At 44.8% G+C, this 13,445-nt stretch overlaps 1 protein-coding gene across 1 annotated transcript; it reads right to left on the bottom strand.

Moving 5' to 3' along the window:
* Positions 1 to 9,419: 9,419 nt before the first annotated feature.
* Positions 9,420 to 12,050, bottom strand: AADACL3 (arylacetamide deacetylase like 3). The gene is made up of 3 exons (XM_032610220.1): positions 11,971 to 12,050; positions 10,489 to 10,497; positions 9,420 to 10,179 (listed from the first exon to the last, which is right to left on the bottom strand). Exons 1-3 carry the CDS (start codon positions 12,048 to 12,050, stop codon positions 9,420 to 9,422), a joined length of 849 nt encoding a protein of 282 aa, XP_032466111.1.
* Positions 12,051 to 13,445: the final 1,395 nt, after the last annotated feature.

Genomic DNA, 13,445 nt, shown 5'->3' with positions numbered 1-13,445 from the left:
AAGTGGGATTTATCCCAGGGGTGCAGGGATTCTTCAATATACGCAAATCAATCAATGTGATAAACCATATTAACAAATTGAAGAGTAAAAACCACATGATCATCTCAATAGATGCAGAAAAAGCTTGAGAAATTTAACACCCATTTATGATAAAAAAAAAAAATATCTCCAGAAAGTGGGCATAGAGGGTACCTACCTCAACTTAATAAAGGCCATATATGACAAACCCACAGCAAACATCATTCTCAGTGGTGAAAAACTGAAAGCATTTCCTCTAAGATCAGGACAAGACAAGGATGTCCACTCTCACCGTTATTATTCAACATAGTTTTGAAAGTCCTAGCCACAACAATCAGAGAAGAAAAAGAAATAAAAGATATACAAATTGGAAAAGAAGTAAAACTGTCACTGTTTGCAGATGACATGATACTATACATAGAGAATCCTAAAGATGTCACCAGAAAACTACTAGAGCTAATCAATGAATTTGGTAAAGTTGCAGGGTACAAATTAATGCACAGAAATCCCTTGCATTCCTATACACTAATGATGAAAAATCTGAAAGAGAAATTAAGGAAACACTCCCATTTACCACTGCAACAAAAAGAAAAAAATACCTAGGAATAAACCTCCCTAGGAAGACAAAAGATCTGTATGCAGAGAGCTATAAGACACTGATGAAAGAAATTAAAGATGATACCAACAGATGGAGAGATATACCATGTTCTTGGATTGGAAGAATCAGTATTGTGAAAATGACTATACTACCCAAAGCAATCTACAGATTCAATGCAATCCCTATCAACTTACCAATGGCATTTTTTAAAGAACTAGAACAAAAAATCTTAAAATTTGTATGGGGACACAAAAGACCCCAAATAGCCAAAGCAGTCTTGAGGCAAAAAAATGGAGCTGGAGGAATCAGGCTCCCTGACTTCAGACTATACTACAAAGCTACAGTAATCAAGACAATATGGTACTGGCACAAAAACAGAAATATAGATCAATGGAACAGGATAGAAAGCCCAGAGATAAACCCACACACCTATGGTCAACTAATCTATGACAAAGGAGGCAAGGATATACAATGGAGTAAAGACAGTCTCTTCAAAAAGTGGTGCTGGGAAAACTGGACAGCTACATGTAAAAGAATGAAATTAGAACACTCCCTACCACCGTACACAAAAATAAACTCAAAATGGATTCGAGACCTAAATGTAAGACCAGACACTATAAAACTCTTAGAGAAAAACATAGGAAGAACACTCTTTGACATAAATCACAGCAAGATATTTTTTGATCCACCTCCTAGAGTAATGGAAATAAAAACAAAAATAAACAAATGGGACCTAATGAAACTTCAAAGCTTTTGCACAGCAAAAGAAACCATAAACAAGACAAAAAGACAACCATCAGAATGGGAGAAAATATTTGCAAATGAATCATCAAACAAAGGATTAATCTCCAAAATATATAAACAGCTCATGTAGCTCAATATTTAAAAAAAAAACAACCCAATCCAAAAATGGGCAGAAGACTTAAATAGACGTTTCTCTAAAGAAAACATACAGTTGGCCAAGAGGCACATGAAAAGCTGCTCAACATCACCAATTATTAGAGAAATGCAAATCAAAACTACAATGAGGTATCACCTCACACTAGTTAGAATGGGCATCATCAGAAAATCTACAAACAACAAATGCTGGAGAGGGTGTGGAGAAAAGGGAACACTCTTGCACTGTTTGTGAGAATGTAAATTGATACAGCCACTATGGAGAACAGTGTGGAGGTTCCTTAAAGAGCTATAAATAGAATTACCATATGACCCAGCAATCCCACTACGGGGCATATACCCAGAGAAAACCATAATTCAAAAAGACACATGCACCCCAATGTTCATTGCAGCACTATTTACAATAGTCAGGTCATGGAAGCAACCTAAATGTCCATCAATAGCCAAATGGATAAAGAAGATATGGCACATATATACAGTGGAATATTACTCAGCCCTAAAAAGGAACGAAATTGGGTCATTTGTAGAGACGTGGATGCATCTAGAGACTGTCATACTGAGTGAAGTAAGTCAGAAAGAGAAAAATAAATATCGTATATTAACGCATATATGTAGAACCTAGAAAATGGTACAGATGAACCTGTTTGCAGAGCAGAAATTGAGACACAGAAGTAGAGAAAAAACATATGGACACCAAGGGGGGAAAGCGGCAGGGGGTAGGGGTTGTGGTGTGATGAATTGGGCGATTGGGACTTACATGTATACACTGATGTGTATTAAATGGATGAGTAACAGGAAACTAAATAAATTAAAATTTTAAAAATATTAAGTTAACCTCATAAAAGAATATGCCTACTTTTTATATTCTCTAGGAAAGTTTACATGAGATTAATGTATTTCATCCATGAATATTAAATAAGTCAAGGCATCAGGGCCAGGAGATTTCTCTTTTGTTTTTCTTTGTTTCAAGGCTTTTCATTGTAGACTTAGTATCTTTTATTAGTTACAAAACTAATCAGATTTTTCTCTTTCCTTTTTTGTCAGTTTGGTGAGTTGTATTTTTCTAGGAATTTACACAATGCATCTAAATTTCAAATTTGGGATCATACGTGTTCATAATGTCCTATCATCTTTTTAATATCTCTAGGATCTGTGCTGAAGTCCCTTTTTATTCCTAGTATTTACCCTTTGTGCTTCTTCCTTTTCTTCTTTATTGGTCTCATCAGATATTGACCAATTTTATCAGTCTTTTTAGAGAACCAAGATGTGGCATTGTTGATCACCTCTATTGTGTCACTATTTTATGGTTTAAGGATTTTGCCCAAAATATATTTAAAAAGTATATAAAGATAAGTATGTTGAAAAACATAAAATACTTTTTAATACTTAATCATTCAATCATCTTAGGAAATTCTCAGCACAGCTATTTTTTTTTTTTAAATATTTATTTATTTATTTATTTATGGCTATGTTGGGTCTTCGTTTCTGTGCGTGGGCTTTCTCTAGTTGCAGGGAGCGGGAGCCACTCTTCATCGCGGTGTGTGGGCCTCTCACTGTCGCGGCCTCTCTTGTTGTGGAGCACAAGCTCCAGATGCGCAGGCTCAGTAGTTGTGGCTCACGGGCCTAGTTGCTCTGCAGCATGTGGGATCTTCCCAGACCAGGGCTCGAACCCGTGTCCCCTGCATTGGCAGGCAGATTCTCAACCACTGCGCCACCAGGGAAGCCCTCAGCACAGCTATTTTATCTACATAATAAACAGAGCTATTTTACAGTGGCTTCCTTTTTTTTTTTTTTTAACTGTTGTTTCTGTGGGTTTCTGTTGCTAGCGCTTCTCTTCTTGTATGCCTGGTATCTGAAAAACTAAATGGTAAGGTCTAGGATGATATTATCTTCCATCAGAGATGGTTGTCACTTGCTTTTCCAATCACCTGTGCATATTAGAAACTGGGGCTCACTTTAATCTAGTTTAGGAGCAGACACTTTCGGTCATTGAATAATCACAATGCTGTGTGCTCAGCACCACACCGGAGGAGCTACAGCAGACTCTGTGCCCATAGGACGAGGCTCTAGTTCCACAGAAGGTGGCACCCTTCTATGGTGAGACCTCAAAGATGGATAATGAATTGACTTCTCTTCTCCTGGTCTAGTACATCCTAGAAACACTTCTTAAAGGTGGGCAATCAGCTTTGGGTTATTGCACAAGGAACGGGATGGGGTGGGGGGTTGCTGGGTACTCAGACAAACTTGGCTTCCACTTCCAGTCCCACCTCTTACCAGCTGTTTCACTTTGGCCAAGTTCCTGGGTTAAGCCAGCCTTGGTTTCCTAATCTGTAAATTGGGAGTAAATATCATGTACTTCATAAGAGAAGATGATGAGAACTCAGTGAAATGTCACCTACAAAGCACTTCGTAAAATGTCTATCACATATAAGGAATCAATAAATGTTCAACCTCTCTTCCCTTCGTGCCTAAACCAAGTTTATTTTAATAACAAAATCCATTCCTTTCCCTATATTAGAGGAGTAAATTTGGGAAATTGGGGCAGAAATATCCCAAAGGGAACAATTCTAGATTCTCTTTGAAGGATTCCTGAACACAAAAGCAGCTTGTTATCCCCATCAGCGGATATGCTGCGAGTCTGAAAACCAGCACCCCCGTAACTGTATCTGTTGAACAGCAAATGCCTAATCACAACTTACATGGATTCAGCCTGCTTTACACAAACACCCCTATGCATTCTATATGATTATCCCCATTTCAAGGCAAGAAAACTGAGGGACTAGGAGATTAAGTAAATATTGGGCCTCTAATTGATTCCAGACCGTGTGTCCTCCATCACTCTGCCTCCTGGAAGCGGCTTTGCAGAAGCGGTTTTGCACAGGCAGCAATAACAAACCCAGAATGTGTCTCTTTAACTTAAAATTAAAACTGTTCTATCCTTTGGTGATGACATAGCAGGGAGTTGTTTCACTGTAAGGAGGTCAGACTCTTGTGGGGTTTTCCTACGATAAGTGCTTTGGAAACTGAGCCCCAGGCACTGCCTTAATTGATTCAACCTTGCACAGCAATTTGCAAGAAACCAGCTACAATGTTGGAGTAGGGGTGTTCTAGCCAAGAGCAAGCCTTGACAACCTGGGAACCAGGAGCCAATCTGCTGACTGGCATCCTTTGCTTTGTTAGATGGAGACAAGGATGTTAGAGGCAACACACCAGCAATATTGCAGCCTGCCCAAACTCCTCAACTGATTTTTGGAAAGGTTCATTTGAGTTAAGAAATTTTCCTTTTCAAATAGGGACCTGCCAGCCAACTCCATCCCACTCGACCAGTTGTCAAGCCAATCAATTTTCTTTTTGCTTTTGGCATTGGTGGTTACGATCCGACTACTTCCCCCGAAGCTGAGACCTGCTAGGAAAAAAGGGAATGGGACAGGCTTCTTGGTAGCATCTATCAACATGTAAAATTGTGCTGGGTAAAAAGTCCTTCTTGAATCTATCACAGAGAATCACAAGTGCAGAAGGGGGCATGTGCAGAAATGTTCACTACAGAATTGTTTGTGAAAAACTGGAAAGAGACTAAACATGTCCACCACTAGGGAATGGCTAAGAATTGTAATATGCCATACCTTGGAATACCATGCAGTAGCTAAAAAGAGCAAGATATATCTATGCTGTTTACTAGGCCAGATTTCTAAGATACGTTGAAAAAAAAATCTCAAGTGGCACAACATGTACAGAATAGTATCTGTTATATACAATATACGACATAGTCACCCCACAAAATAATACTCTATATTTTCTGTGGGTACATATCTGCATATGTGAAAGCATAGAAACAGGTTTTGAAGGGTTGGAAAACCTACCCTCCACCCCCTAAAAAAGGTAACAGTGGATGAATCCAGATAAAAAGGAATAGAGTTGAGGGAGGGTGGTCAAAAGGGACTTTAGCCTTATCTCTAAATGGAGAATTTTTTTAAAAAAGGGAATTCCCTGGTGGTCCAGTGGTTGGGACTCTGCACTCCCACTGCTGAGGACACATGTTCTCTCCTTGGTCTGGGAAGTAACATCCCGCAAGCCACGTGGCACAGCCAAAATTAATAAATAAATAAAAGGAGAATATATTTGTGCATCACTTACATAATTTAAAATTAATTTTTAAGGTAGAATGGAAACGAAAATATTATGAATGAGAGTGTGGAAAGCTGTAATGTTGTCCAAAAGTAACTGTCGCCCCTCTCCGGGGAGGATTATGCTTCCCTGTTCTGTCAACATCAAGCTTGGTCATAGGACTTGCTCTGGCCAACGAAAGGTGAGCAGAAAAGGTGAGCATCACTTCTGAGCAGAAGCTTGGGGAGCCAGTGTGTGATTTGCCAGGTTCTTTTTCCCTCTGCCACGAGACTGGAGATATTTCAATTAGAGCCTGTATCCAGGAGTAGACAAATGTGGAGCAGAGCTGTCGCTGACCTTTGAGGGTCATGTAATAGGTAATTGAGCAGGAAATAGACCTTTACTGTCATAAGCCACTGAGACTGCCGGGCCATTTGTCACTGCAGTGGAGCCTAACCTGTACTAGGACAGGAGGAGAGAGCAGGCAGGCACTCTGGAGCAGAGGATGCAGGCATAAAGGGAGACAAGGTCTGGGGTCAGACAGTCAAGGAGTTCCTGGGTGGGGGTGAGGAGTACCCTGAGGAGGACACAGTTTTTTTCTACTTTGCCCTAAGATCTCGTCCTCGATTGCCTTCTGACAAAAGAAAGCAATCTGGGATGCAACACGTTATTTTCTATCTGATGGCATTGCCCCAGGTTAACTGGCAGAGCTTTCCAGCGAAAGTCCTGGGAACTTACTGAGAAAACACTCCCGGAGGGCTTCCCTGGTGGCGCAGTGGTTGAGAGTCCGCCTGCGATGCAGGGGACACGGGTTCGCGCCCCGGTCCGGGAAAATCCCACATGCCGCGGAGCGGCTGGACCCGTGAGCCATTGCCGCTGAGCCTGCGCGTCCGGAGCCTACGCTCCGCAACGGGAGAGGCCACAACGGTGAGAGGCCCACGTACTGCAAAAAAAAATACAAAAAAAACCAACAAAAAAAGACATATATACACTAATATGTATAAAATAGATAAATAATTTTTTAAAAATACCCACTTTGTAGAATTCATGTGAGGCACATATGGTGCGGGGTGGGGGGGGGCCGGTGTAGCTGGTGTATTAAATTAAGACTATGCAGATGATGACCTGATGAATGAGGGGGCACAAGCCACCCACACGGGGTCAGCAGGGAGCTCCCCCACCCCGCATCTGAACTCCTGCTCTGGGGAAGCAAAAACCCAGGGGTCATTTCAACTGAAGGTGCAGTTTCAATACACTCACACAGAGGAGGTAAAGTAACAAGATTTATTATTATTAATGAGCAGTGGGGAGAGTCCTCTGTTCCAGGTCATGAGTGAGCAGGATATGGCCAGCAGGGCAGCAGGCAAGCATCTGTTCCTTCTAAGGTGACTGGGGTGGAGGTCACTAACTTTTCACAGGCTCAACTCTAAGTGGTTATTTTAAAAGGTGACCAGGGCAAAGCAAAGCAGGAACTTGTGGTAGGAATCCTAAGCTCGTCGTTATCAAAATGTCCAGACTCTCGATGTGAGCAGGGCTGTCATACTACAAAATGCTTGGGCAGCAACCCAGCACATCTGTTTCTCATCACAGTGAGGTGGTAGATTTAAACAGCCCAGTATGGAGCCTAGCATGCAGCTGGCTCTCAGTGAACATTTATTCCTATCCCTTTTCCATTCCCTGAGCCTCATGACGGGCTGCAGGAAGGATAGCAATGAATCGGTAAAGGAGAAGAGATGAGCATTGGGTCTCCAGATCAAACCAGCCATTAGCAGTGAAAGTGCTTTATTTCTCCCATGATCTGCAGAAGGAAGCAGCTTCAGAAATGAGCCCACCCAACAGTTCTTCCAGACTCTAAAGTGTAACCCACTCATCTCCACTGGGCACCATCTCCCTGTGGCTCACCCACTCCACACCACCCCTCTGTAAAAGGGCTGACCACCCAAATTTCCAGAAGGCCAGCTCATGTCCCTCTACCTAACTCCAGAGGCAGGGGTGAATCCACACAGCAGTCCAGGAGGGGAACCCACCCAGACTCAACTCAGAGGCCTGTCTCAGAAGGGACAGTGCTCCCCAACAGCTGAGTGGCCACCAAAGTATGTGCTTTCCATGAGTGTTCCTATTTCTCCAACAAAGCCGGTCTTCCTGCTGTGAATGGACCAAGAAGCCACCCAATGGGATTGCTCTCTGTCCCATGTTTCAGCATGAACTTTCAACTGAAAGCAAGGCAAGGGCAAACATGGGGTCCTTTGTGCAGTTGACTTGGATATTGGCCTATAAAAGCCACTGGCCAACCAGGAGCAGAGCCTCCTGAAGGCCAGATGGGGCCAGCATGAGAGCCTGGGCCATCCCCTTCAAAGGAATTTTTATTCCTAAGTGGCAGGCGGTCAACTTGCCCAGTGGTCCTTGACATCTCTTGCCACTTCCAAGGACCTTGACTCAGGCTTCAGTTTAGCTTGTATAGTGGAGTAAGTGTTAATGTGAGGGAGTACTCACTCCATCCTCCATGCCCATCCAAGCACCAGGTGGAGTTGACCCCACCTTCCACCCCAGGGATGACATGGGACTTGGGGCTAGTCAGTCATAACATTCCGTCCTCTGGGTTTTAGCAACTAGATACACCACTCAGAAAGCCAAGAAAGCCATCGAGTTGCAATGTGATTTCCACTGTGACTGCTGAGAATTAGGTTCATAATAATGGATTTGACTCTGGAAGAATACAAGCATGGAGGTACTCAGGGCCACAATATAGAGAGAGGAAGGTGAAGTTCACACAGAAGAGCATAGACTGGAGAAAAGAAGAGAAGGCAGCTGGTGACACTGTTTGAGTTCCCGGATCAAATCATGCCCGATTTATCCCTGGAATTTGTAGCTACATTAGCCAATACATTCTCTCTTTGATTTAGGCCAGTTTGAGTTGGTTCTGTGTCTTAAGACAGATACAGTTCTCACTAACACATCTTCAGTTCTTTGGGCCCTCCTTTGATTTCCACTGTGGACATGGTTGAGTTTGGCCAGATTTTGTCTTCACGGGTCTCTGACTCAGGACTCAGCTTCCCTCTGGCTGGACTCCGCTCCTCAAACATGTTGCTTCTGGGGCCTTGGTTGGAAGCCTGACTTTGACTCCAAGAGCTCCAGAGCTCTGCCAATCAATCAGGTGGCTCCAGTCTTCATCTGCCACTAGGTGTCCACCATTATGAAAAACCTACCCAATCCATCTTCACTCTTCCAGCTCAGCAGTTGAGACTCTGAACTCAGAGGCAGAGGAACGGCAGGAGAAGTGTCACCATGTACCCAGAGGAAGAGGGTGAAACCAGTTTCTCCACGTCCACCCAGCACTAGGACGTCAGAGCCCTGCCCTCTGAGCCAGATTGGAAGAGGCCCATGAGACTGCACATGATGTTCCTGGGTTATTCCAAGGCCCAGCCAAGTAGACACTCCTGTTGCCCACAGCCTGGTCAGCCTGAGCAGCCTGGACTCTCCCTCGGGGAGGCCATGAGCAGTCTTTATACGTTCATTCACTCTTGCAAATGGTCACTGAAGAATGTCAGCTCAAATTTTCCCTACAGTGAACATGGCTAGAGAGCCCCACCCTCCTCCCAAACCTGTCTCTTCTACTGCTCTCCTTCTAGATATCAGAAACATGCATTCTAGGATTCTAGAACCTGAAGCAAGAGGAGATGGCATCCTCAACACTCTCCCCAGCCCTACTCAGCATCACCTACATTGGCAACAAGGAGCCCCAACGGGAACTGGATGGTGGCGGAATCCACACTCTTGCAACTGCAGCAGGAAGGAAAGATGGTCACAACTCTTTTATAAAATGGACTGCAGCATTCAGAATCCTCATGGAGCAGGGCAAGTACAAGCAGCCCAGGTCAAGGGTGACCGACATCCCGTGAAAACCATCCTCCATGTGGTGCCAAGTCACTGGGACTCCCAGGTCCTCCAGCCTCTTCTTGTACAACAGCGAATGGTCCTGGAAAATATCATACTCACAGCTCACGATGCAAGATCTGGGGAGCTGAGACACTACTTCATCATCTGCAATCAGGGGTGAGTTCATCAAATCTAGAATGACGTTTGTCTCCAGATAGGCAGTTTCATTCAGGGGCTCATGGGGCGTGTAGCCTCTCTTCTTAAACTTCTCTGGAATGTTTTCTGAACCCAACCACTTTCTGTACTTTTCCCAGACTTTGGCAGGCAAGTGGGCTCTTTTCAATACGGTGCTTTTCCAGGAGGGGCTGATGTCCAGGTAACCACACCAACGGCAGAAGGCCAAATTCTGCCTGAGCAGTGGAACGTCCTTGTTCTGCTGATAAGAAGGAGGCCGGAAGTCCAGGGCTTGGAGAGCGGCATAGATCAGGATCTGAGCACGGATCCTGGGGAGATCAGAACTGTCCACAAGGTTTTGACAAACTATTGTTGCCACGCCCCCACCCACACTGTCACCACAGACCATGACCCAGGCTGGATCTGCCCCACATGTATTCAAGGACTTCAAGAAGTGGATGGTAGCCACCATGAAGTCTCTTACTATCACCGGAAACCTATGCTTGAGCATCCTGTGATATCGGAAAAGGAAGGAACACAGTTTCCACTCACCACAGAGCCAAAGACACCTGTGTCTAACATCCTTCAGCCCAGATTTCTTCCATTGACTTCTTTTTCTGAAGCCTGGGCAGGTGACGTTAAGGTAGAAAGCTTAAGCTAGGTGACAAACATAAAGCCTTCAGTGCCGGGCACGTAGGCTCAGAAAATGGTGTGCTATTCCCACTGTCTCGATGCCAACTGGGGGGACAGTCTGTGACCACAAGAGCCCTGTCATCCACCTAACGGTCAACAGCTTAGCTATCGCCAACATGATCCCCAGCTTTCTGAACCTACCTGATGCTGCTTCCCTGACTCACACCTGTTTTTATTCTTTTATAAGGCTTGCTTGGGTGTAGATTCTAAGTAATCCTGCCATGCTCACAAGTTTTGTGGGAGGATCTTGAAGATTTAAATAACAGAAGGGGCTAGCAGCTAACATACCGTCCCTCCCGATCAGCCATGCCCACTCCAGACCGTGGCTCCATGTTCATGCGGCTATGCCAGCTTGGCAGTGCTAGGCCACCTCATCTTTCAAGAGATTCCAGAAATCTGGGGTTGGCAAGAAATTTTACCATTTTAAGTGCTGGCCTCACTTTTTTTTTTAATTTAATTTAAAAAAAAAAAAGGAAATACTTTATGGACTCAACAAATCTTCTGTCAACCATTTCTATTCTGATGCTCCCTGTTCTAAGCTACCCTAGGTTCAGGCTGGGACAACAACGCTTTCAACTCCAAAACGCCATCTCCCTTGGAGTCATAAAATAACTTTCTTGCAGGGATTTGCTAGTACATTCTACTGATGATCTCTTGTTTCAGCACAAACCAGAACAGTAGGGCATATAGTGGCCAACAACTGGCTCAAGATTTCCATCCCATTGCAGAAATAGTTTTGGAGCCAAGAATTGTAGAGTGAGGAGTTTCTCCAGGTCTCTCTCTCATCCAGGACTGACTTCTGTAATTTTTACTTACTCCACTGGCTGTATTCCCACGAAGACGTTGGCAATGGGTATTTCTTTACGGCGTGTTGCATTTAAATGAAACTTCAGGAAGTGCTTGATCAGGAGGGGCCACCCTGGCCCTGGTGACGATGTGTCAGGCGGCAGGGCAGGAGGGCGAGCCCACACCACTACAGTGTTCAGGATGCTCCTCGTATGTGTCCAGTTTGCCTGATGTGGAGACCCAGGGAGGGCCCGTCCCCGGTCTCTCCTGCCCCTCCGAGCTCCAGATTGTGGGGTGACACTCCCAGATTGGTTAAGAGAGAGAGTGGCTTTTTAATTGTTCCTGCTTCCTTCTGTGGCTCTCACCAGGGTGGCCCTCCCTCTTGGGAGCACTTGGAAATGATGTAGCAGTGTTTGAAGTTGTTGGGCTTACAGCACAGGGCACTGTGGGCATTTAGCGGAGGGAGGTGCTGAGAGTCCGGAATGTGCCAGGCTGTCCTGCTCAATGAAGAGATGTGCACCGGTGGTGAAGCTCTGCACTGTATCTGCTTCACGAAGACCACCCCCTGACCCCGTCCAGTTTCCAGATGATGCAGCGCTCAAAAGGCATCCTTGAAACATACCTAAGGGCCACCCGCAGGAAGGAGTGCCCCATCTCTGCCTCTCCCTGTCTCTCCCTTCCTCTCCCTCTTCCTTGCCCTCCCGCTCACTGGATTCTCACAGCCCATCCCCTGCTCCTGCTGTCCCCCCAGCCCCAGCCTCCCTCCCCATCATTGCCCTGGCATTCCTGGAATCCCAGCACCTCCCCATCTTCCCCTTACTCACCCAACCGCTAGGACCACTGATTCACTCTCCTTGCACAAATGAGAGCGTAAGCCATGGTGAGTTTGAAAGGTTTGAAACATTCAAGCTAGGAAGGCTAGTGGGTTTCCTTTGCCAGCCATCCTCAACTGCCCCTTCTCACTAACAACCATGACAGACGGAGTGCCCAGGTTGAGGAAGAAAGGAAACCATGTTGTTTCCACAACATTCCAAAATCATGGGCTACTCCAAAATCATAACTGCTATCAGTATAAATATTGGCAGTTTTGTCCTTGGCTAAGGCACATGCCTGTGGAACTGTGTAATTCAGCTTGGTGGGCTTAAGCAGCCCATCCTTAAGATGCTGCCTCAACAGCATCAAAAGGAACTGTAATAACATCCCTAGCACAATACTGTCACCTTTAAATAAGAACCATCAGTGAACCATGAGAACTCAGTGTTACCCACAGAAGCTTCTTGTAGAGCACCACAAGGAGCCAGAATGTGATCCATTAGCATCAAGCACTTGTGAGTGATTTCCTCAGTGACAGAGGGGAGAAGAGTAGCAGGGTTGAGGTTATTACAACGCAAAAGAGTTATGTGAGGAGCAGTTAACAAAAGGACCTCATAGGAGGTGAGGAGGCTGAAAGAGAAATGTGGAGGGTGATGGCAATTCTGGAGAGCTTCTAATGCGTGAGGTACGAAAATGGTTAAAGGGAATCCCACAATTTTCTCCATGGTCCTAACCAAAAGCGCAGTGGCTATAATAGCTCCAAGGCAAGGGGTATCCCAGTGCCCCGGGGTCTGTGATGGTCTCCATGTTTTGGGGTGAATACCCCAAGGGCATTCCCTTCCCTTTTTTTTTTTTTTTTTTTGTAAATATACAGGATAGCCCATTCTAAAGGCTCAGACCTTTATTTGTTTATTTATTTTATAAGTTTATTTATTTTTGGCTGCATTGGGTCTTTGTTGCTGTGCGTGGGCTTTCTCTAGTTGTGGTGAGTGGGGGCTACTCTTCATTGTGGTGTGTGGGCTTCTCATTTCGGTGGCTTCTCTTGTTTTGGAGCACGGGCTCTAGGGCGTGTGGGTTTCAGTAGTTGTGGCACATGGGCTCAGTAGTTGTGGCTCGCAGGCTCTAGAGCACAGGCTCAGTAGTTGTGGCGCACAGGCTTAGTTGCTCCGCAGCATGTGGGATCTTCCCAGACCAGGGAACGAACTTGTGTCCCTTGCATTGTCGGGCAGATTCTTAACCTCTGTGTCACCAGGGAAGTCCTCCCTTCCTTTTTATATACAAAAAGGAAAAGGGAATCTGATAATTGGGATGCCAAAGGGCAGGTGGGTTCATCAAACTTTCCTTTAAGACCTTGAAAGCTATGTTGTCTGGTTTTCCCATTAAAAAGTAAGTTGAGGTTGTTATTATTTAGTAAAACATACAAAGTTTTTACCATGAGAGAAATTTGAGATTCAATTTCAGCAATAACCAACCAGCCCAAGAAAAT

The sequence above is a fragment of the Phocoena sinus genome, chromosome 1, assembly GCF_008692025.1.
Source record: "Phocoena sinus isolate mPhoSin1 chromosome 1, mPhoSin1.pri, whole genome shotgun sequence".
Taxonomy (NCBI): domain Eukaryota; kingdom Metazoa; phylum Chordata; class Mammalia; order Artiodactyla; family Phocoenidae; genus Phocoena; species Phocoena sinus.
Note: the sequence above shows the minus strand (reverse complement) of the source record. Positions and strands in the feature narration are given on the sequence as shown.